Source organism: Stegodyphus dumicola, chromosome 4 (assembly GCF_044657685.1).
Source record: "Stegodyphus dumicola isolate Sdum_Otavi_A_Nest chromosome 4, ASM4465768v1".
In the NCBI taxonomy this organism is placed as follows: Eukaryota; Metazoa; Arthropoda; class Arachnida; order Araneae; family Eresidae; genus Stegodyphus; species Stegodyphus dumicola.
In genome coordinates, this window is record NC_140771.1 from 33,752,512 (window position 1) to 33,778,111 (window position 25,600).

Genomic DNA, 25,600 nt, shown 5'->3' on the forward strand with positions numbered 1-25,600 from the left:
TTCTGCATACTATAGAATGTGTATTATTAATTTTAATGGTTCTTGTTAATACATATACAGTCAAAAGTCATTAATACGGACTCGTCGGAACTTCGGTGATTCCGGAATAGAGGTTTTTATAGATTATAGATCATCAGTTTAAATCTGGTAAGAAGGCATGCAGAAATTATAAAATAAAAAATATGAAACCATAATTTATGAAATAAAGAACAATTATGATCTAAAGGGTATCAAAATTTACAAAAAAAAAAAAAAAAACTTAATATTTATTTGTTTACTTTATTAAACATTTCTTTCAATGTAAGTTGTTTAAGTTGCTTCGTTTTATGTGATAATACTTTCTCTTTAATTCTATAAACAGACATAATTTCTTGTTCAGTTACAAAGTTCCGCTGTTCAAGTTCTATAATTGCTGTGTCGAGAATACCAACTAATTTGTCAATGGAAATTTTTTCGTTTTCAATAACCTGTGTCACTTTCTTCACTTTCGGAAGCGAATTATAATGCCGATGAATTTGATTTAAATCATATCAAAGACGGAGTACATCGAGATGAAATACTACATTTAGTAAGGAATTATAAGCCAAATAAAATAAAAACATCTGCCCTGAAGATAAGGATAGTGCTGACAGATCAAATTCCAATTCATAGCGTGCTGCGGTGTCCCTCCCGCCACCGCAGAGCAGCGTGAAATTGATAAACAGATTTCGGAACGGTTAAAGAAATAAAGGCTATCCCTTTATCCATTTTTTTGTAGCAATTCCACTTTTTGTTTGATGGACATCGAAACATACTTTCACTTTGTAGATCCTTTGGGAGCTCTAGCATCGGAAATTCTATTTGACATAATCGAAAGTTCAAGCTTACTTTTATAAAATTGCTCTAATAGACTGCAAAATATAATAAGCCGGATCCAATTTGAAGATTAATTAACAACGCAATCTGCAACATTAACTGAAATAGATAATTAGATAATTTTAGCTTATACCGTCTGTTATACATTAAATGCACATGCATAAACATATTATGTGCATGCACAGCTGTAAAGGTCTTACGCGCATCCGTCAACAAGACGCATGCGCAGAAAGTTTGTAGCTTTGAGGTCCGAATTAACGACTTTTGACTGTATTTAATTCATCTTCAGCCGTCATATTAAGTACTGATACCAGTCCAATAATTTTTTGTATTTTGAAACTAATGAACATACCGTAACAGCTTCCTTTTGGTTTTACACGAATTAATTCTGAGCACCAACATAACAATCGTTTAATATGAATAATATACGATACAGCACTTAGGACGTTAAAACCGAATTGCTAATCCGTGTATCCAAATATTGCACTGCTGGAAATAATGAAGATTGGAAAACACCAACTACGGAAACACATAAAACACCAAAACAGAACACTATATTCACGATTAGCATTGTAGCACATTGCTTTTGATATTTAAGATGACGCAAAAGTTACCACGATCACTTTGCAACGTCGTGTACTACTTGGGCAAAGCCTTTGGCCTAGAAACTTGTTAACCGCAAGTTCAAAAACAGATCAACCTCATTTCGGGCATCCAGTTCCAAATGGAAGATACCGCCAGCAAGATGTAGCTGCAGGTGTGAAAAAAGGTAGAAGTCAAAGGAGCTGTGTTGGGGCTATATGGTAGTTGTGGCAAAAGATCCCATTCGAGTCTGTACAGAGTTCCGCCGGTGAATGCAGACACATGTGGTCTTGCATTATCTTGATATGGAACATTACCTTTTTGTGCCGTAGCTCAATTTGATGTTTATCCTTTATAGCAGCATCAACTTGAAGTAGCATCTCACTGTACACCTTACTGTCGAGGGTTTTACCTTTTTACATATACTTTTTGTGGATAATACCACAGCAGTCCTACCAGATACAAAGCATGATCTTTCTGTTAGTCCAACTGCGCTTTGTGGCACTGCCAATGGGCTCACAGGGCACAGACCAGCTCCTTTTCGGCCTGTGTTGTTGAAGTAAATAGACTTTTCATCACAAGTGACAATACGGTCCAGAATTTTGTTCTTGTATTGATATTCAAGCAGCTAAGTGCAAGCCCAAACAAGTCTTTCCTTATCAGCTTGAGTGGGCTCATGCTGCACCCAGTGATTGTACATGTCTGTCAAGTTTTATGCGATGCATAATGGACATAGCACTGACATCTTAACTCCATAACAACCTCTTGAGTGGTTGCATGCTGATCTTCTTCCACAAGTTCTCGCAGGTGCAGCTCATCAACATCAGTAAGCTGAGCAGAGTGCTCTGTTTCTTAAATGTCATATGATAGTCAGTTTCTTGCTCGCCTTGAAGTCAATTCACAATGGCCTCAGAATATCCTGAGAACATTTGGGGATGCAATATATACTCACAACTGCCGAATTTAGGAACCAGAATATCCACACCCTATCTTAGAGGTTATGTTGCACTCATCAAAAGTGATGGTATGATGTGGATTTTGTGCATCATTTATTTTACACCTGTACATCATTGACAGTCTACGGGTCCAATGACATGCTTACAGTGATGGCTTGTAACTAAAATTAGTGGGGGTGCTGTTCCAAAAAAATTTAACTTTTGTTTTAAAATTGTGTAGAAGGAAACAAACGTGTATAAAAATAAAATTTTTATTTAGGAACATCATAAAAGCTTACGAGAAAAAATTAAACATTTCTTAATTACTTTAACCTAAACTGTTACAGTTCAATCTGTATCTATTTATTTAAAAATGAAATCGATTCTTGTTTTAATTTGTGCGAAAAGATAAAAAATTTTCTCCTTGATCTCTGGATGACAACTAAGGAAATTTTTCTTTATTGAAAGCAATGCAAGCGCATTTAGTCTTTCCAAATTTCTAGTGCTTCTTAGAAAAGTTTTCATTCTTTTCAATGTTGAAAAACAGCATTCTGCTTCTTTCTGATGTAGGCATGGGAACTTTCAAGAGAATTTTTATCAGTTTCATAATTTCACTAAGAACATCATCTAGATTATTTTCGAAAGTAAATTTCAGTAGCTCAATTAATTTGCAATATTTATGGGTATCAGACCTACAATAGAATACTTTTAGTTCAGTTTCAAGTTTTTCTTTGTCAATTATTGGATATGCTTCAGTGGTCAGTACTATTTCTTCTGTAGACTGAGAAAGAAACTAGTCTGTTTTATCGGGCGTTGCGCACCACCGGTGGCCCACACTAGTCTGTCTCATCAGGTGGCACGTACCACTGGTGGTACGCATTCGATTGTGTTATTAGACGCTGAAAATTAAAATAATGAAAAATTAACATTTATTTATTTCATAAAATAATAATAAAAACTTTAAAATTAATAAATGAATAAACTTTAAAATTTAATAAAAACTTTTTTAATAACAATTATAATTAATAACTATTAGCAAACGTACAACTCGTATACAGGTTTGAAAGGTAATAATCGTGCGCCGCCAGCTAAAACGCGGCAAAAATTCGAGTGCCATCTCATGGCGAAGAATATAAAAATTGGCCCTGGCGTGAACATGTTAAAGCTAGCATTTCACACCACATGCTCAACATTTCCCAGCACACACTTCGGTCAACTGTGGAATATGCCATCTTGTGACTTTAGATGGTACCTGAAACTGATGTGAAAAATGTTTTGTCATAATAAAATTTGAAAAAATTATTATAAAGTTGAGGCTAAATGTGTAATTCATTAATGCAGTGCCCTTGGGCAGTTGAAGCTGAAAGACATTCTCATACCTTTATTAAGTTTCGGCTGACTGGTTTTGCCTGTTTTTGAAATAGAGTTTTTTAATTCTGGACATCCTGTATTTGGTAATTCACCTTCTGTCCAACAACAGAATATTATCTTAAATAATTTTTAAAATAACTAAAGGGAAAAATAATAGTAATACCAATAATAAAAACTATTTTAAGAAGAAACACAACCTTTTCATGATCTTGTGTGTAAAACATCAAGTAAAAATTATTGCATATTCAAATGCATAATAGAATCAATCTGCCTTTACAGCTCAGTTACAGTCCTTCAACCAATATCAAAGACTGCCTAAGTTTATATTCGTGACATACTATAATTATCACGGAAGTACCATTTGTTTGAAGTTTATTAGTAAATTAGACTATTTACTTTTTCACAACTTATTTTTTAAGAATAAAAAAAGTGGTCTCAAAGGAGGAAATTTCCAATGGAATTTCACAAAATTTTCAAATTTAAAATTAGTAGTTCCTGGATTTCAATCCACACAGCATTAATATTGGGTCATCCAAAACAGATTCTGTGTTTTTTTTAATTATAAATACAAATGAAGTAATACAAAACATAAGAAACATTAAGTCACACAAGCCCTTTTCATTCTATGACTTCTTGTCATCTTTCAGACTGCTGGAAAAATCCTTTTTTAAAAAATCATTAGGTTTATTTCTAAAGAAGGTAACTGACAAGCTGTTTAATAGATCCCAATAAAGTAAACTCCAGGCCAATCGAAGAATTTTCAAGTGACCGGAAAATATGAAAATCCAAGAGGACAAGATATAATGAATATAAGACATGATATAAAATATCTAAGTTTTTGTTAGATATTCAACGAAATGTGGGGCTGAGCATTAATGATGGAAGACAATACTTTCACAGTTGATCAGTTTTGGATGCTTTACATCAATTTCTGCTTTAAAAAATTCTATTCAAGAACTGTATTTTTTGAATTTATTGTCTTATTTCTAACATATAATTCTTTTGTACGCCTACAGTACACAAAGCACTGCTTTTTTTTGGTAGATGCAGTCCCTACCTCAATGTCGCTAAAGGAGGTTTTTTTGGCTTAGCCCTTGTTCTTGTAACGTTATTGTGTAATATTTACTTTGCATCTCTAGTAATGAGCCATTTAAAAAATTTTTAATTAGTTTATTTTTTTCCTCGATAAAGAATCGTGCCAAACCTCAAGCAAGTATATTCATGTAAACTATGGAGTAATCATGCATTGTAGAAACTTACATACCCATTCTTCTTCGAATGATCAGACACTATACACTTTTTGGAATATTTATTCAGTGTGATAATTAACTCTATGACTCAGATTTCCAGCGATAGTCTCTTTTAACTGATCCTCATTCAGAGTCTAAAGCAGGAATTATCTCGAAACATGAAATTTTCGCACTTGTAAGTTTTTAAACAATCTTCAAACTGTGTCATCTAAAACAGCATTTTTTCCATATATAGCACAATTTTAGGAGCAGCCTGACTAGCATTTTTTAAAATAAAGGAGCATAATAATGACAGAATTGAACTTTTGAATTCTTCAATCTAAATATTGGACTAACTTATTACTGGAACATAAATTATGCCAGAATATGCACTAGAATTACATTAAAACATCCACTTCGATCAACATCACTCTGTTGGTAGTAACAAAATAATTAGAAGAAAATATGCTTGAATTTAAAAAATTGCAGAATTTTTATGATCCAATAAATGTCTCCTAATGAGAAAAAATTTAACAGTTTTCATGCGAGTGAATTAAAGAAAAAGTTTAGAGTTGTTCCTGCATATAAAACATGGAATAATACACTTTTAAATTTATTTAACAAATTCTGTCATATGTAAAATGATTTAAGTTTTCCATAACAACGAAGTTTCTTCATCAGCTTAAATAAAAATCTGTGTACAGAAATTTATTAAATACTAATTTAATGTAAAAACCAGTTACATTTAATAATAATTATTATTTTATAAATCACTCAAAAATATCAAACAATGTAAAAATTATTTAAAATTTCCTTGTATCTTAAATGCTATGAGATTGCCTCAACATATTTTCCTCTCTCTATGCATGAAAGATAAAAAAGTGATCTCAAGATGTTAATGTTGGACTTTACAATAGAATTGCATTAAATTTGATCATACAAAATTTAATTCATTAAGAATTTTTCTCACATCCTGTTAAAATTAATTATGATCAGCTGCCACATTTGCATTGTTCAGTCCTTATCAGAATTTGCATATCAGATAACAACTTACCTCATGAATAAAATACACATGAATAAAAATATTACTTTTACACTTCACTGCATATTTTAACATATAAAAGTTACTCTTATGACAATGCAAAAACCAATGTTTTGATTTGCCTGAATATCTTAGTGTTGATTAAAACTAAAACGTATCAGAGTGATGCTAAAATTTTATTTACAGGGTACATTGTACAAGTACAGCAATATGCACCTTATAAGTCTTTAAAAACACGTAGTTAAAAACTTTTGTACTATAAAAAATAAAATTCTTTACATTGTATTATGTAAAAACATTCTGTTTACAAAAAGATACATTATCTCTTATCAGGGCATTTCCCTCCCTCTATTTCTGCCATCAAATCTTTCCATGGATCTTCTAACATCGAAGGGTTTATGTATTGTCTTATATCTGGAGTATGTCCTGGATTAGAATCACTGGAGTTTGGACTTTCAAAATGTTTTTTATTCTATTGACAGAAAAATAAAACAAGATATTAGCATATTTATATGTGCATATAATTCAATAATCATAGACTGCAAGAAAGAATGAAATTAAGATTTGTCTTACTTTTTTCCTTAGAACTTACAAAATATTTATTTTGTGAAACATGAATATTACCATTACTGTCATTATATTAAAATTTATGCTTATAATCAGTTCCCACTTCCTTTTTAGTACCTCCTCATTTACTGCCAGGAGACTATCAAATGAAATACTGTGTAATGTTTTTTTACTTATTTTACTAAGTAATGTTAGTGCTAAATTGAGCATATATATTCCTTTCTATTAGCTTTGCGTATGCAACCTTTGTTTTGAACTTGTGATGGAACCAAGTTTCATATTTGAACATATACAAAATTAGGCCATGTGCTTGGAATGAAAATATAGATTGAAGGCTAACCTTTACTCATGCTGTATATGCACTTTAAGTTATAATGGCCTAGCTTATTTCGCTTGTTTACATGATTTTTTTAAAAAGAATGGGTGAAGTGTCTTTTTGCATTCCTCAAGGCAGAGAATCTGCATACTCCCAGACCTGTCTAAAATGAGCATTGCATGTGGAACATCATGTGGTTTTTAGAGGCAGTGCTGAAGAATGGTTATCATTTTTTGATTTATTTAAAACGGCGATAATGGATAATGAACGTTTATCGGGTGCACAAAAGCTACATTAAATTGTGAGGCCCACCACGCAATTTTATATTTCCATTGAAATTTTTGTTTTTTGTTGCATGTACACAAAAAAATCTTAAATAAATGAAAATTTGAAATAATGATAAAAAATCTCATAAAAATGTAAAAGAAATTGCAGCAGTAAGTGATAATTTTGCCAAGATCTAATCTTAATTGTATACAGAAACTGGATGTCAGACTAACTCGAGACACTAGTCTACACACGCTTGGGTCTATCATAATTTTGTTATCACTGCACGAACAGTTATTATTTCAAACGAAAATCTGTCAAAGAACCTGTATGTTAAAAAAAAATCTTCGCTAAAGCAGGAGTGGTTTCATTAGACGGAGCAGGGGAAAATATACTCGAAGTTTATTTTGCTAGGCATCCATTCAGCCTCAATACCTTTTTGAGCAAGTGCAAAATAGCTGTCAAACTGGTGTCGAAGTAGATCCAGCTTTAATATCTTTCTGCCCATGCGTGAAATAGTTGTCGAGCCAGTGTCGAAGGTCGGGTTTTTTGTACATGGTGCTGATAGTTGAATAAAAGTCACATCTGAAGACAGAAAGTCTGAAATTTATTTAAGTATATGTTTACTATTGCAAGTAATTTTAAACATAGTAAGAAATTAATAAAATATTAAATTCATAAAAGTTATAAATTTTCAAGTGTCAAATGATCACTATTTGCATTAAATTGGTATTTTTACCAGGGCTTTGAACTGAATGAATGATTTCTAAGAAAAGTTGTTGATGTAAGCAGGAAATTTAATGATTGTTGGGGGAAAATTTATTCTTTCACAATGCAGAATTCAAAATTAATTAACTGGTAGAAAGATAGTCGCTTATTTAAAGAACATAGCACTAAAAGGCACCACAAGACAAAATATACAGTCAAAAGTCATTAATTCGGACACCCATAATCCGGACCTCAAAGCTAAAAACTTTCTGCGCATGCGCCGCGTTGACACATGCGCATAGGCATTTACGCGTGCGCGTAAGACCTCTTACGACTGCGCATTTGCGTGTGCGCAAGCGCAGAATACGTTTTCGTGTGCGCGTTTTATGTATAACAGACGGTATAAGCTAAAATTATCTAATTATCTATTTCAGTTAATGTTGATGATTGCGTTGTTCCTTAATTTTCGAATTGGATCCGGCTTATTATTTTTTGCAGACTGTAAGAGCAATACTATAAAAGTAAACTTGAACTTTCGATTATTTCAAATAGAATTTCCGAATCTGGAGCTCCCAAAGGATCGTACAAAACGAAAGTATGTTTCGATGTCCATCAAACAAAAAGTGGAATTGCTGCAAAAAAAATGGATAAAGATATCAAGAATGTGACAGAGAGGTTAGTGACAACGAAAAAATTTCGATTGACAAGTTAGTCGGTATTCTTGGCACAGCAATTAACGGGACTTGAACAGCGAATCTTTGTAACTGAACAAAAAATTATGTCTATTTATAGAATTAAAGAGAAAGTATTATCACATAAAACGAAGCAACTTAAACAACTTATATTGAAAGAAATGTTTAATAAAGTAAACAAATAAATATTAAGCATTTTTGTAAATTTTGATACCCTTTAGATCATAATTGTTCTTTATTTCATAAATTACGGTTTCATATTTTTAATTTTAGAATTTCTGCATGCCATCTTACGCGATTTAAACTGATGATCTATAATCCGGAAAAATCGATAATCCGGAATCGCCGAAGTCCCGACGAGTCCGGATTAACGACTTTTGACTGTACTATGTAAGTTTCAGTAAGAAGTATAATGTTTTACCCGTCGCTGCTATTGCGCGGTTGAAATAAATGCATATAAAAACATAACTATGGCAGATATTTTATATTAGCTGATGATTTTGTGTAAGGAATATTATGAAGATTATTTATGTAAAAAAATATTTATCTTCAACAATAATTTTGTTTAAAATAATTACTTTCGTACTTGAAGAAAAATTTTAGATCAGGTATTTTTGCCAAAATGATTTAAATGAAAAAATAGACATCTTTAGAGGTGATCTATGTTTGGTTAACTTAACATTCCATCAATTGGCTATTTGTGTGGGGATGAAAGGGAAAACAGGTGTTGTGCTTGTATTATGTTAGCAGGAAAAGGGTATTCTGCCTTTTTTACTCATGCCTTTAGATGTTCTAGTTGATCATTAGCTTTATAAATGCCTAAGACAAGGTACCTTACATTAAAAAGCAACATTACCTGTTGGTTCAACTTTTGAAAAATTCAACCTGTAAAATGTGTTACCTGTTATTCAAGAACACAAAGTTTTTTTTTATCTCAGCCTCATCTTATTGAACAGTACAATGACAAAATGAGAGGCGTGGATTTATGCAACAATTTAGTAGCCAATTACAGAATAAGAGTTCCAGGCAAAAAATGGTGGTGGTTAGTATTTACTAATTACATTCATGTATCCTTGACAAATGCATGGAAAATATCACGACCTTCTACAACTGGAAATACAAAGTCTCTTTTAGATTACAGATGTGAGATTGCATTATTCCTTTTGCAAACTGTTGACAGTGTAGAGTTAGCCAGAAACACATCAGCAACAGCAAGACCTAATAAATTCAGCAATCAAAAGTCATTGCATGAAAATGGTAGACATTTTATCGTAAAGTCTGAAGATAACAGAAGACTTTTGTACAGAATGCTATAGCTAGACTGTTTATAGATGCAAAGTATGTAATGTAGCTTTACAACATGATTGCAGAAGCTTTTTATGCTTGAATCTTTCAATTGAAAATTATCTGTATTTGTGAAAGAAATACAATGTGAATTTTAATTGTAAATTAATTACAAGTAAAGTGATTTGTAGATTTATAAAATGTTATACAGCTAAAAAGTAATCCAGTGCTCCACTCGAAGAAAACTTCGCACCAGTACAATCATACTCACTAAATATCTGTATTCTTATTTAGTTAATGGGATAAATTACCTGCGTTTAAATCACATCTGAAAACTCAGCAAACAATGTTTGATTAGGCAATTGAATGACTGTTTATTACAACAACAATCCACCACTGTGAAAGCAACTTATTGCCATGTTGATTGCATAGAAAATGAAAACACTTTTGGATTGTTTGGAAGCAGTTATAAAAGATGTTTTGCCCAATAAAAGCAAATTATTTTCAAGTAACAGTCTTTCACTGCAAACTACAGTCAAAAGTCGTTAATTCGGACACCCATAATCCGGAATGATCTATAATCCGGACCTCAAAGCTACAAACTTTCTGCGCATGCGTCGCTTTCACGCATGCGCACAGGCGTTTACGAGAGCGCATAAGACCCTTACAGCTGCGAATATGTTTGTGCGCATGCGCGTTTAATGTGTAACGGAGTTATACGCTAAGCTAAAGTTATCTAATTCAGTTAATGTTGCAGATTGCGTTGTTCCTTAATCTTCGAATTGGATCCGGCTTATTATTTTTTGCAGACTGTTAGAGCAGTTTTATAAAAGTAAGCTTGAACTTTCGATTATGTCAAATAGAATTTCCGATATATATTTACTACAAAGCGAAAGTATGTTTCGAAATCCGAAATCTGTTTATCAATTTCACGCTGCTCTGCGGCAGAGGGGGGGGGGCAGAAACGTCATTATTAGATTATGATAGATTAGAAAGATTATGTCAAATAGAATTTCCGATATATATTTACTAATATGTAATTTGTATCTACAAAGCGAAAGTATGTTTTGAAATCCGAAATCTGTTTATCAATTTCACGCTGCCGATTGGAAGTTGATCTGTCAGCACTATCCTTATCTTCAGATGTTTTTATTTTATTTGGTTTATAATTACGAAAACATTTCGATTGACAAATTAGTCGGTATTCTCAACACAGCAATTATAGGACTTGAACAGCGGAACTTTGTAACTAAACAAGAAATTATGTCTGTTTAATAGAATTAAAGAGAAAGTATTATCACATGAAACGAAGCAACTTACATTGAAGGAAATGTTTAATAAAGTAAACAAATAAATATTAAGCTTTTTCTTTTTGTAAATTTTGATACCCTTTAGATCATAATTGTTCTTTATTTCATAAATTACGGTTTCATATTTTTAATTTTGTAATTTCTGCATGCCATCTTACCAGATTTAAACTGATGATCTATAATCCGGAATCGCCGAAGTCCCGACGAGTCCGGATTAACGACTTTTGACTGTATATATCGTCACACAGATTACATATCAGCTGAAATCGTAGTAGCTTGCAAGATAAAATTAGCCAGTTCAAATCATATCCCTTGGCATTTGACGAAAGTACAGATATTTCAGACACATCCCAACTTGTGATATTTATTTGTGGTGTGAATAATTCATTCCAAGTGACAGAAATGTTAAACCTTTTAATATAAAATTTAAAAAAAGCACACATAACTACAGGAGAAGATGTTTTCCAGGTAACAGAAAAGTGTTTAACTGAAAATAGTTTACATTTTGAGGCTCTTTCAGGATTAACAACAGATGGAGCATCTGCTTTTTAAAATAAAGGAGCTATAAAATTACTTATGCTAGATTGCAGAGGCATTCATACCAATGATATTTTTATTACTCACTGTTTGATACATCAAAGAAATTTATATGCTTCAGTATTATCCATGAATCATATTATGAAAGTTGTTATTCACATGCTCTTCTGCATTGGCAATTCAAAGAATTCCTTAGCAAATTATCTTCTGAATATGGTGATGTTGTATATTTTACCAATGTTAGATGGCTAAGTCATAGAAAATGCTTAAAAAGATTTTTTAATGAATGGGAGGAAATAGATATGTTTATGAACGAGATTGCAAGAACCTTTCCTGAATTTAACCAATGATGACTAGATGTTAGATCTTTGATTTGTAATATATATAACGAAAGAACTTAATTAGCTAAATAAGGACTTGCAAGGGCAAGATAATTTAATAATTGATGCTTGTAATTTCATCAAATCTTGTAATAAGTTATTGTTATTTGAGTGCCAACTTAGAAATAATAACATTCAGAATTTTCCGCTTTTAAATAACTTTCAAAAAAGCAAACCTAATAATTTCTTGAAATATGGTCATGAAATAAATAAACTTATAATTGCATTTGATAAACTTTTTAAAGAATTAGCAAAATATGATATAATGTTTTAAATATTTTGATGTCCATTTCATGTTGATATGAATACTGTTCCTGAAAAATCTGGAAAATTGCTACAGTGCAATAATGAAATGAAACAAATTTTTGTGTTCACATTAAAAATTGATTTTTACAATACTTATGATTACATTCGAGAGATATTCCATGCTTCTGGATTCACATGTTTGTAAAACATTATTTTCGAAGATGAAATTTACGAAGAGTTCATCAGATGCTTCATTAACTGATGCCAATTTAGAAAATCAGCTAAGGTATGCAAAGTCAAACATAAATAGATTTACAAAAAGTGAGCGAAAGAAAGGATAAACAAATACCTCATTAATTAAGGCTAAAAAATTTATCATATTTGAATCATAGTACAGCAGTAAAGTTTTATTCATTTTGTACTGTATTTTTTAAAAGTATGTTTACCTAAAATGTAGCCTGCTGTAACATTTCTCATCATCGAAGGGGCTTGTGAAACCATTTGGGTTGGCAGGTCTGCAAGTATACCCTTCTATTGGCCCAAACATAATGTAATGTTTTTCTTCATTTTAATATACCACTCTCAGACTTGATCACTTTTTGCAGGCATTAGTAATGTGGCCATCATGACTCGACTTTTATCAAACTTCTTTAAGCCTGCTGAATGACAGTGATAACTGATTTTATTTAAACTTTTCATGAGCTTTGCATGTGTCACTAAATTAGGTTAAGTTATTTGACTTTGTGCGAGAATACTAGTGAGGTAATTGGTTAGTAAATCGTTACATATCGGTAAAATGATAAAAACTAAAGATGCAACCAGCTCTTTCAACTTGGGTTCATATGAATTACCAGTATTCAGCAGCTAATGAAATAGATCCATTTGATGTTAATTCACTGTTTGTTAATGTTCCAGTTGAAGGACCATTAAAGTGCTTTTATACCAGACTTTGAGAATTTTATTTCACACACAGTCAAATTCATGATTTAATTTTTCTCATTTTTTTAAACAAGACCCACTTCATTTTGCAAAATAATTACTATCGCCATACTGAAGATGTAGGTAATACCTTTGGTAGAATACTTGTTGACATTTACATGACCTATTTTGAAGTAAAAAATTATTTGACAGATTATCTTCTAGGTTTTAGATTTGATATATTGATGACACACACACTTTTTCACAGTGACAAACATGGTTTATCCAAGATTTTATCTGTTTTAAATTCATTTGATCCAGCCATCTAGTTGAATTAAATCTGATATTGCCCTTCCTAATATTTAATTATTTGCAATGACTGAATTCAGCTCATAAAACATTGTCTGTCTGTTTGCCATCCTATGCTGAATCATATCATCCTGCTACAAAAAAGGCTTCTTGGTAAAAGTACATTTACAGGTACCAAAAATTGGCGATTTTTAGTGGTACATGGATACCGAGTTTTGCGCACACCCATTTACATGTTGACCTATTTTAACTTTTAAAAAACCAGATAATTGCACAAACTTAGCATTACGCACTCCTTTGACTTTGTCCATGTACACATCGATATATGTTCATTTAAAAAGTCAAAGGAGCACCCAGTTCTAGGTAAAAGTATATTTACGGAACATTCAACTACTCAGGTTACCATAAATGAAACAACAACTTCGCGATAATACAAGGGGTACCCTTCAGTCTACTCTAAGTGGCTTCTTTTTTCTCTTATGAATATTCTGCTCTTAAAGTGTTTAGAATCTTTGCTCTCTTACGAACTCGAATTATTTGAAATTGGTTGCTACTGATAAAGGAATGTTTCCCACAGTCATTAATAAAGACTTTAATCTTTTTTTCCCCTGTGACCAAAATACACATTCTACTATTAGATACCCTGTATCTGCTTTTGTTACCTAAGTATATCTTGTATTTGCTTTTGTTATAGGTATACCCTGTATTTGCTTTTGTTAATAGTATACCCTGTATTTGCTTTTGTTAATGAGTATGCCACCTGACAGAAAACCATCAGATGAATTTTATTGATCCTACTTGTGCTAACAATCAGACGATAAAATAGGTTCTTATGCTGTAACTTGTCAATGATGAAATGGCCGCTAAGCAGCACCATGTTGCACCAGTTATGAATAAGTGCTATATAACAACACACTCATAATGTGCACTTTTGCTTGATGTAATCTCGATTAATTCTTGACAAGCCATCTTTTGTTTTTATGAACAAGGATATAAATTGATGATTATTTCTGCACTTATTTTCTTGCATTTTGGAAGAGGGGATTTGGAATGTGCCTTTAGCAGAACACAATTTTTTTTTGGGGGGGGGGATGGGAAGCACCAGGCTTTGGCAATATTAAGGCCAGAAGTGATGGTCATTTTATTATGGAGGTACCTAATAAGCGGCTACCATCACTTGCTATGACCCTATGGTATGTCAGTTAAGAGTCACTAACCATTTTTCCATCTGGATGGCAGGATTATTTTCAAAATTATGGAATTCTGCCATAAAAATAAATAAATGTGTATGAACAAAATACTATCAGCTGAATATGACTGTTAAAATAGTAACAGATTGCAACAATAACCTGTAGAAAGTTTGTATTCATAGCGTTCTAAATAAATCTTTCGATAAAAGCAAAGGACCTAACAAATTAGTAACAAAAGCCTTTTATGAAGTGTAAAAAGAAAACGGGTGAAATACTGATTGTTTATTAAATAGAAACATCAATTCCTTCAAAATTTCACACAAACTACTGGGAAAACTTTGTACAACCTTTGTTAACTTTACTGGTTCAGTGGTAACCAATTTTCATGGTCAATGGGATAATATTTAAGTACTATAAAATGTCAAAGGAATCATCTTAACCAAAAAAAGAAATTTCAAAATAAGAGTGAAGCAATATCTACTATGCTACTGAATTGTGATCTGAGAAAAATGGGTACAAATTTCTGTCATGTTTAAGAGATATCAGGACAGAGTTTGTGTGAATGAAAAATAGGAATGGCTATGAATGTCGTTTTATATTTGATTATAATAGTAAAATTATGACTACTGACAAATACTTCACATGACAGATGCCAAATAAGATCATTCAAACTGCTTTTTCTAACATATTTGCAATACAATGACAACCATCGAGGAATGAATATGATAGGTCTCTTTCAAGACCACATCAGTGCAGTTTCTCTGATATTTTTCTATAATTTAATACAATAATCTGATAATGCAATAAAAGCAAGCATGTATGATTTCGGGTGAAGTACAGAATCGCCCAATTATTTGGCGCATATCAATGTGTACATGGACAAAAACAAGGAAGTGCACAATGCCAAGTTTGTGCAATTCTTGTTATTTTCAAGTTGGTGGTTTTGAAACACGTGCCAAGAAGTGGGCGATTCTTCACTTTCCCTGATTTCTTTGTATTTATTTATGTACTGCAAGCAGAGCCAGATTTAGACTTGATAAGGCCCTAAGCTATTTGAGATATGGAGCCCTTAAGAAGTTTGTTATATGTTTTAATACTATTTACCTACCATTTAATTTTTTGGGGGGCCCCTAAGCTATAGCTTGTGTAGCTTATATGTAAATCCGTCTCTGACTGCAAGGGTTCCCAACCAGGAGTGCTCACACCCTTGGCACCATGAGGTAACATTCTAGGGGACGTTTTGTCTAAAATAAATGAAGTAATTGTTTAAAAGTTATTGCACAACATTGGTGCACAAGCACATAAAAAATTTGACATGCATATTTTTAATATCACTGTGTGATGTGTATGTAATTAAATTGTGGATCATATGGAAACATCAAACTCATTTTATGAGTTAATAACCCATACTTTTCAGTATAAATAATATATCACACGTTGAACTGAAGAAAGATCTTTTAGAACTGCACACAAATCAAGCTTTTGAAATACAGTCTGAAAGTAATACTTGGCACGGTATTCACGTTAGCAATACTTGGATCAATATTCATGTTAATTTTTGTACTATTTTCTTGTGTCTATGTGTTATTTTTGTTTATTATTAATTTGATATTGCAACCTTGTTTTCTTCTTCTTTTCTTTCTTTTAGAATTAAACTGTGATAGAATGTGTGAGAGTACAATAACATATTAAAAATTTTTTTAGGGTTGCAGCATATGAAAAAGTGGAACCTGTGATGTATTGCTATTTTTCATGTGGTTCAAGAATAATAGCTTGTTGTGAGAACATTTTCTCCGTGTTTGACCACGAGAAAGGCACCATTTTAAAAAACTATATGTTATGAATAGTCAGAGATGAAATTATACAATGAAAAAATTCTATTCTAACAACATTTAGAAAGCAATAAGTTTTGTTTAATGTGGAAACAGAGTTTTAAGCAAGTGACAACAAAGTGAGATTTGTCATTTAATATTTAATGGTTTAATTGATGGAATGTGTCTATATAGGACCTAGAAAGTTGTTGTATATTTTGCAGTTTGGTACACCTTGCACCAAAAAAAAGGAGGGTCTTGGGACAGTTCTACATCTTCCATTCTATTGGAGCGATTGTCAAAATTACGTTTTCCATCTCTTGAAGCGCGAGTTAGGATATATGTTAGAGTTATATATAGCATTGGTCTAACATAGGTATTTTGACACAAAATCACACTTTTTCTAAAATAAATAACATATAAATTTTTTTCCATATTTCGATTCTGCCACTCAAATTATGCCTACATATTAAATTTTGCAATTTTTGGTGAGAAATTTAATAATTAACTTGGCGCATTTTTTTCAGATTGTGCCAAGAATAATTCACTTTGCAAACTTCTTAATTTATAGAACCTGTTTTCCTTTTTTCAATGCACATGAGTGGGGAAAAAGGTCATTTTTCATACTTTAGTATCGCTTAAAACGAATATGCCAAATTTCAAAACACGCCAATATGTTAATTCACGTATATCTTAGGAAATTTTGAATAAAAAACTGCAGGTATGCTTAGAAATACATCTACTTTAAGATGGTGGCAACAAATTTATAAGTTATTAATCAAAATGTTTTTCAAAAAATTTATAAAAATTATTTAAAAATAAACATAGAATGTGAAAGGAAGAATCAAATTAGTTTAATAAAAAAAGAGATTAATAAATATGTACCAAATTCAATTAACATAGGATAATAACATGGAGCTAATTCTTTGAAAAGTACTTTGTGATTTTTACAAAACTTGGCACTCTAGCATAATTTGAGTCGTAAAATCGAAATATGGAAAAAAATTAATATATTAGTTAAGAAAAAGTTCAATTTTGTGTCAAAATACCTATGTTAGAACAATGCTATATACAAATCTAATATAGTATATGCAAAGTCACGCTTCTGAAACATGAAAAACGCAACAAAAAAAAAAAAAAAAAAGTCAGATTTTGTGTCAAAATATCTAATGGATGTCACGCTTCCAAGACATGGAAAACGCAAATTTAATTTCGACAACCGGTCCAGTAGAATTGGAGATATAGAACTGTCCCCCTCTTTTTTTTTTTTGCAAGTGTACATGTAATATTTGTTGGATTAATATGGTTTCCAATCACAATATAATGTTGTTCTTCGGAAAAGTGCAGTCACCCACTGCTTGGCACGTTTCTAAGAATTGCACTAACACTGTATCCATGTGCACATCAACCTATTTTCACTTAAAAAGTCAAAGAAAATTGACAAAAATCCAATTCTTCTTAGTCTTGTAAAAAACGAAAAACAAATAAGTGGGCGATTCTGCACTTTACCCATTGTTTTTTTGGTAGCTGTACATTCTCATTCTAACCTCAATCCTACCTGTTCATTACTGGAAATTAAATAAAGGCTAAGCCCTAAATAAAAATTCTATGTCAAAATTCAGCACACAGCCACTAGAACGTTTGCTACATACAGCAAACATGATCACGAAATAACAAATCTTTTATTATTCCCATTCTGAGAGTATGGAAGAGTACGAGTTCTGTATGGAAGTGCTCCAAAGTTTTAAAAAGAGCTTTTGCAAGTATTTTTTTAGCTAAAGCTTCCATTTCCCCTCCCCCAAAGTTTTGCATTCTGAACATTTAGTACAGTCAAAAGTCGTTATATCGGACACCCATAATCCGGAATGATCTATAATCTGGACCTCAAAGCTACAAACTTTGTCGCGTTCACATAGGCATTACGAGTGCGCATAGGCAATTACGAGTGCGCGTAAGACCTTTACGGCTGTGAATATGCATGTGCGCATGCGCATTTAATGTGTAACGGATGGCATAAGCTAAGCTAAAATTATCTAATTCAGTTAATGTTGCAGATTGTGTTGTTCCTTAATCTTGGAATTGGATCCGGCTTATTATTTTTTGCAGACTGTTAGAGCAATTTTATAAAAGTAAGCTTGAACTTTCGATTATGTAAAATAGAATTTCTGATATATATTTACTAATATGCAAAGGATCTACAAAGCGAAAATATGTTTCGAAATCCGAAATCTGTTTATCAATTTCACGCCGCGGCGCGCAATTAATTGGAAGTTGATCTGTCAGCACTATCCTTATCTTCAGGGCAGATGTTTTTATTTTATTTGGCTTATAATTACTTACTAAATGTAGTATTTCATCTCGATGTACTCCGTCTTTGATATGATTTAAATCAAGTTCCTCGTGATTATAATTCGCTTCCGATAGTGAAGAAAGTGACACAGAGGTTATTGAAAACGAAAAAATTTCGATTGACAAATTAGTCGGTATTCTCAACATAATTATAGGACTTGAACAGCGGAACTTTGTAACTGAACAAGAAATTATGCCTGTTTATAGAATTAAAGACAAAGTATTATCATATAAAACGAAGCAACTTAAACAACTTACATTGAAAGAAATGTTTAATAAAGTAAACAAATAAATAAATGAACAACAAATTATGCCTGTTTATAGAATTAAAGACAAAGTATTATCATATAAAACGAAGCAACTTAAACAACTTACATTGAAAGAAATGTTTAATAAAGTAAACAAATAAATATTAAGCTTTTTCTTTTTGTAAATTTTGATACCCTTTAGATCATAATTGTTCTTTATTTCATAAATTATGGTTTCATATTTTTATAATTTCTGCATGCCATCTTACCAGATTTAAACTTATTATCTATAATCCGAAATCGCCGAAGTCCCGACGAGTCTGGATCAACGACTTTTGACTGTAGTCATATCTACATATAGAGATATAAATTATCCATTTTAGTAAAGTCTCTTCTTGTATTTCTAACACCTAAACCATGTATTTCGTATGGTAATATTTGTACCTGGTGATTTATATAAGATGATCAGTGACGAGTCTATATAGCTAGCAAGTAAACTCAACCAAATATGAGTATTCTTATAGATCGTAGTAACCATGTTAAGAAGCTATTATGTAAAAAGTTTTTCATTTGTAATTCTTTTTTTCTGTGTTGGACAATGCATAATGAGAAAAATTTATCTTTGTAGTTGACTACCCATACGTAGTACTGGTATTGGAAGCTTTCGCAATATATGTTAAAATATTCGGTACTGTTCAGTTTTGAGAGCCCTTATAAAACGCCAAACTATTGTTGATGCCAGTGCTGCCAAAAATAATTGTGGCAACCCTAACGCAAGAAAGTATAATAGTAAATAACTATTTAAGATTGATGTTTTAATTTAGATGAAAAGTTAAATTCATGTAATACTTTTTTATATTATAATTTATATAAAAAAGGCTAAACATGACTGAATTGAAGCATAAGAGTAAATAACTATTTCAGATCATTATTATAGTTTATATAAAAATTGTTAAACATAACTGAATAGATAGATGCCTGCATCACTACGGAGTTATCGCTAAAGCATAATTTCATCTCGTTGGTTGTTCAAACATAATTTTCTATGATGAATGATGCCTTTTCTTTGAAAAAATTCTTGGTAAAGGTGCAGAATCGCCCACTTGTTTATTTGCCGCTTTTTACAAGGGTAAAAATAATTAGATTTTTGTCAATTTTCTTTTACTTTTTCAGTGAAAATACGTCGATGTGTACATAGATAAAGTCAAGGGTGTGCGCAATGCCATTTTTGTGCAATTCTGGGATTTTTTTTTTTTTAAGTGAAAATAGGTCAATGTGTACATGGATACCGACTATATGCAATTCTTAAAAACGCATCAAGCAGTAGGTCATCCTGCACTTTACCCAAAATTCTATTGCAGACTTTTTGTCATGGGCAATTCCCAAATTGTTAAATCCATAGGATAACAAAAAAAGGATTTAAAAATTAAACTAGTATTTCAATGGCGTCTTAAGAAAAATAGAACTGTATAAACTTGCGCAATCTGAAATCAGCGCATACACTAGATTTGGCGCACTGTTAAATGGGTGTGTTTGCTAGATTTGGCGCATACATTTTCGCTGCAATTTTTTTACGGTCCTCAAAACAGAATAGTATCAAATATTCAATCACTGGTAATAAAAGTCCTTTCTAAAAGCATGAACATTTCCAGAGACACTATAATAAATTAATAACAAAAATATGCATTTTTATAACACTTTTACAATTTGTGTCTTTTACTGAAAGTTTCTTAAAATGCAATAATAAAAATTGTTTCAGATATGTCCCAATTTTAATTCTACTTCAGAGAATGTGGACTAAAAGTTGTTGTTCCTGTTAAAATTTAGTCGTAAATGATAGTAAAATAATAATAAAATCCTCATGGTGTTAGGTTTGTTTTGTATGGCAAATATGGGGAAAATCTGTTTTCATGAAGTACTTAAGATTTGGCTGTTATTTTGCAGTACATAAAACTCTTTTATAGTCAAGTTCAATGAAGGTAATTTTCCTTAGATAGAAATTAAAATGAATGAATGTAATTTTACTCAGTACCTTTGACATAACTTAAGCATTGTCAAGACATATATATAAAACCAAATGTACCTATATAAAGTACCTTATTTTGAAACGTACCTGAAACCTTCGATTCTTGTATTGCAAACTATAAGGACTGCCTCGCGAAACATCTCCGAAATAACTGGAACTGTTGCTGTCAGGACTGAAGGATAAATTAGATCCGCTACTTATTTGCTCGCGAGTATTAGAAGAACGATTGAATGGCTTGGAGGAATTTTGATGAAAAGGTGGCGTACAACGAGGAGAATATCGTTCGACCGGACTACTATAATTTGGACTTCTTGCAAACCCCATTTGATTAGGTGTGCACGGTGAAACCTGGCGATGGAATGGTGGCGTACCACGAGGAGAACATCGTTCGACTGGACTACCGTAATTTGGACTTTTTGCAAACCCGATTTGATTAGGTGTGCATGGCGACTGGAAACGATGATTATGTGGGGAGTGAAAACGGTTACTTTGTTGGAAAGTTATTCTTGGATTATTAAAGTTATATCTTGGTGAAAAACTGTTATTCATTTCAAATCTTCAAAATGACCATGCATAGAGTAGCATCTAATTCGGACACGCGCGTTATAATCATACGATAAACAAACGTTCTAAACTTAACTCTTGTTCGAGGCTATGAAGTTTAGTTTCCCTCGTGATCACTAGGACCGCTCTAATGGCTGACGAGGATATCCGGGAAAAAAAAAAAAAGAGCTAGTGTTCGTGGCTAGTCAACGCCACCTAGTCGTTTTCTACTGCCTTGGTGGCGACATTTTATTAGCCAACAGAAGTAAATATCGTGTAAGGAATAACAGCGAGGAAAAAAGGAAACTGAGTACAGGTTATTTTTGTTTGGTAATTAATTGCTAATTTGGTTCTCTTATAGTATTAAAAGTCTTATAGTATAATCATTCACATTCATATCTCTGCGCATACTATCTATCTTGTTAGAAGGGACTCATCCCTCTTGTTAGAAGGGACTGCTTACTATTTTGCAGCGTTTTCTGCTCGGAAAATGTAAATATTGAAACATGGATGTGAATATATCCCAGTTCAGATTAAAATACTCATATATTATTTCTTATTCGTATAATAAACATTAAAATATTAAATGTGCTTATCATATTTACATATATATATATATTGCTACAAATATCCCAGAACAAATAAAAATACTGATAAATATGTTTAGTTTGGGACTTAAAACTGTTTAAGCCATATATCTTTAGGAAAAGTAACACTGCTACTCTACACGCAAATTTGAAGCTCCTTTCAATTCAGACTACTGCACCACGAAAGCACTCATTACAAAGATGAATGTCATGTTACTAGAGAAGAGTCCTAGAAATTAGAAACTGTTTGACACAAATTTAGTAGTTCTGTTCATGATATCATGTTTCACATATCTCGGCAGTATTACGTACCTTGCCGGTATACGATCTTGCGGTTTCCTCTTCAAAAAAGCGACCCAAAGCTATTTCACAACCTGATTATGCTCAATTGCCATTTAAACGGCGACGGTATGAACCAAGGAGGCCATGATCATCAGTCATGACGTCACGTTTCTGACATATTTTCGCCTTCAATTTTGTGACGTCATGCTTACTCCATCTATTCTAAGGCTACTATAAGTATCTCTAGTAGCTCTAATCTATTCTAACCTCCTTCGTATGAACATATGGACGCCCAAGTGGATGCCTATCTCACGTTCTTGAAACCCAACCGCCTCCTCGTTCCTCCCCGATCTGCTACTGAGAAAAATCCTTTAATAGGGTAAAAGTAAGGCTCCTCTAAAATAAAAGTATAGAGGAGCCTTAGGTAAAAGTATCACTGCTGTCTCCCTAAAAGAAGTACGTCATCATATATCATACATAGCCCGAGACACTGCTATCCCAAATTATACGCCACCAGCAGTCTATATTATGCAAAAAATAAGAAAATTAAATTCTTTTCAGAATTCTGATTTCAGAAATTACACCTTTAAAAGATTTTAAGTACATGGAAAAAGAAGCCTATCTGTTATTTTATAAGAAATTACTCTAATTTCTTTAAATACCCTTGATTTCTAGTTTTTATTTCAGAATAGTTCAAAATTTCTTTTTATTTAATATTTTATCTCAACAAATGTAAGTAAGAGATCATGAGAAGATTCGAAAGGAAATGTTTAGAATCTATATACTCTCATGCATATAATAATAATAAGTTTCACTTGCATCTGAGTGGCAATTGAATCGTGAGAATACTTTTTATTTTCATTGGTAGAAAACATGTCGGGAAGTTATAATGGCTGTTGTTCATATGCGTAAAAATTCTTTACCTGCTACTCGTCAGTGGTATGGAGATGCCAATGAGGATCACTCCAGAGCAATGTTACGAAGGTATTTCTATCAGGTAATGCTCACATATGGTAATTTACCGCTGTATTAAACTTATAAACGCTGTAATACCACACCCTAGTTGTACAATATGATAAAATTACAATTCTTGGAGTTTTGTGTGTTGTTTTATATTTTAATCTCAGCATCGGATTAGAGTTTTATTTTTATTTATCAGAATCATTAATATAGAAGACAAAAGTGACTGTTTATGAGTACGTAAATATTAAATGTATCTCTATTGCAAGAAAAGGAATCTGCTATAAAAATTGCTTAAAGTGTATATTCTAACTTGCGTGTTTGATTTAAGTTGATAAAAATGAATAATTATTGTAAATGCAATACAATAAAATGTGTAGAAATCTGTATTGTGAGTAATTTATACTGATTGAAGTGCCTACTATTTTTATGTTGTTAAATTTTAATTGTATTTTCTTCTCCCAGCATAAGTTATGTTCAGCGTGCAGTGGGTATTATGGACCTAATTATGGGCAACCCTTTTGTGTCACATGCCATGCTTTTTTATATCCTGAAGATGTAGATATTCCCGACGGAGGTGTAGTATATCAAGAGGTAGGTTGGAGTGACTGCTTAATTATTTTTAAATGCCAGTTTAGTTTTTGTGCAATAATGTAATTCCTTAAATTTCATATTCGTTGTTTTTGAATTAAACATTTCCCCCTTTTGTCAGTGACATATTTTCTTCAGTAATTGAAATCTATGTATGGAAAAGTTCTTTATTAACTTCTAATCATGAAAAATAAATTATTTGATAAGATCTTGGCTCTGTTTCCCCCATGTATATTGAATACATATAATTCAATTTCCAGTGTAAAAAATGTAAAATATAATTTTTTAAAAGTATTTTATATGAAGAAACGATTGAAAATTTCCTTGTTAAAATACTGCTTCAATTAAAGCTTTTAAAAGTTATAATATGTGCCATAAATGCCTTTATTATTTCATTTCTTATCCCTACAAGAATTTCATTTTGGAGTGAGTGTATATACATATATATAAAATGAATGACTCGTTCTTTGGTTAGATTGAAGGGTGTCCCTTGTATTAATGCGAAGTTGTAGTTTCATTTATGGTACCCTGAGTAGTTAGTTGAATGTTATGGAACCCTATTATGATGTAATTGGCTACATGATTGTGGCAAATTTTTTTATGATGGGAAAAGATTTGTAAGGGCTTGTAGTGTGTGTTGGTTAGAAAGTACATTGCTTGTTTTCACAGTAGAATCGCTGAATGTTGTAAGACTAATTTGAAGTTTCTGTACAATTTAGAACGAAAGGGAAAAAGAGCATTAATTGACTGTGTAAATGAAATGTTTACTTAGTAGCCATTATAAGTGTCCTGTTTGTAGGAAGGAAATGTGTATGGTCGAACATAAATATCGCTTTGAATGAGTTTGTCGCAAGAAAGGTTCATGCAAGAAATACCGCCAATAATCCGGAACTACAGAGGATATTTTTTACTCTTATTTTTGTGAATTTATGTGGCGATGCCGATATATGGATTCCAGTTCAGATAATTTTAGGAAGTTTTTGGATGTTGTTAAAGAATTTTGTGTGCCACAGACTGAAGACGCAGAAATTTCTAAATAAGGTAAGTGAATATTTATTTTGTGTAGTGCTTAGATGCATAAGATAAATGGAAGCACTTTCGCAGAGAACCCGGTAAGTATAAAAATCGCCAACTTTAACAATAATAGTTCAAACATGGTAACCCGGTGGATTCATCCTATTCGCTTGTTCGACGGTTGCAACCATTCCTCTTACGTTCATTTTGTTGAATTATTGTCGTAGTTGTTCGCATTTACCAATTTAAATTATTCTTCACTTATTTATTATTATTTTTTCTTATTTTCATGTTATTTTTGATGAACTTTTAATAATAAATGCATAGAAATACTTTAATATAATTAAGGATGTTTTCGGTGACAGGTACTGGTTCACGGAGGAAAATATGGCGGGAAGGGGGTCAGTGATAATTGGTAACACGGCTGTTAACGTAGCGTTAAGCATGCAGA

At 32.1% G+C, this 25,600-nt stretch overlaps 2 protein-coding genes across 5 annotated transcripts in view; one reads left to right on the plus strand and one right to left on the minus strand.

Annotated features, from left to right (window-relative positions):
• Window positions 1-2,630: 2,630 nt before the first annotated feature.
• LOC118180538 (uncharacterized) lies at window positions 2,631-21,877 on the minus strand. 3 transcript variants are annotated; one of them, XM_085814710.1, is made up of 2 exons: window positions 21,260-21,877; window positions 2,631-3,271 (listed from the first exon to the last, which is right to left on the minus strand). In XM_085814710.1, the coding sequence occupies exons 1-2, from the start codon at window positions 21,719-21,721 to the stop codon at window positions 3,209-3,211; spliced, it is 525 nt and encodes a 174-aa protein (XP_085670836.1). In that variant the 5' UTR covers window positions 21,722-21,877; the 3' UTR covers window positions 2,631-3,208. The 3 variants fall into 3 exon arrangements, with proteins under 3 accessions (XP_085670836.1, XP_085670835.1, XP_085670837.1); XM_085814709.1 differs by lacking the exon at window positions 2,631-3,271 and adding an exon at window positions 6,172-6,486 and having other exon boundaries at window positions 21,260-21,869; XM_085814711.1 differs by lacking the exon at window positions 2,631-3,271 and adding an exon at window positions 15,847-15,982.
• A 1,554-nt stretch (window positions 21,878-23,431) lies between these two features.
• The window catches only part of LOC118192339 (uncharacterized), a 55,295-nt gene continuing 53,126 nt past the window's right edge, over window positions 23,432-25,600 (plus strand). For both annotated transcript variants that reach the window (XM_085814712.1, XM_085814713.1), the window contains exons 1-2: window positions 23,432-23,581; window positions 24,010-24,138. In XM_085814712.1, coding sequence (XP_085670838.1) covers window positions 23,474-23,581; window positions 24,010-24,138 — 237 coding nt within the window. In that variant the 5' untranslated portion in view covers window positions 23,432-23,473. The remainder of the gene's footprint in view (window positions 23,582-24,009; window positions 24,139-25,600) is intronic.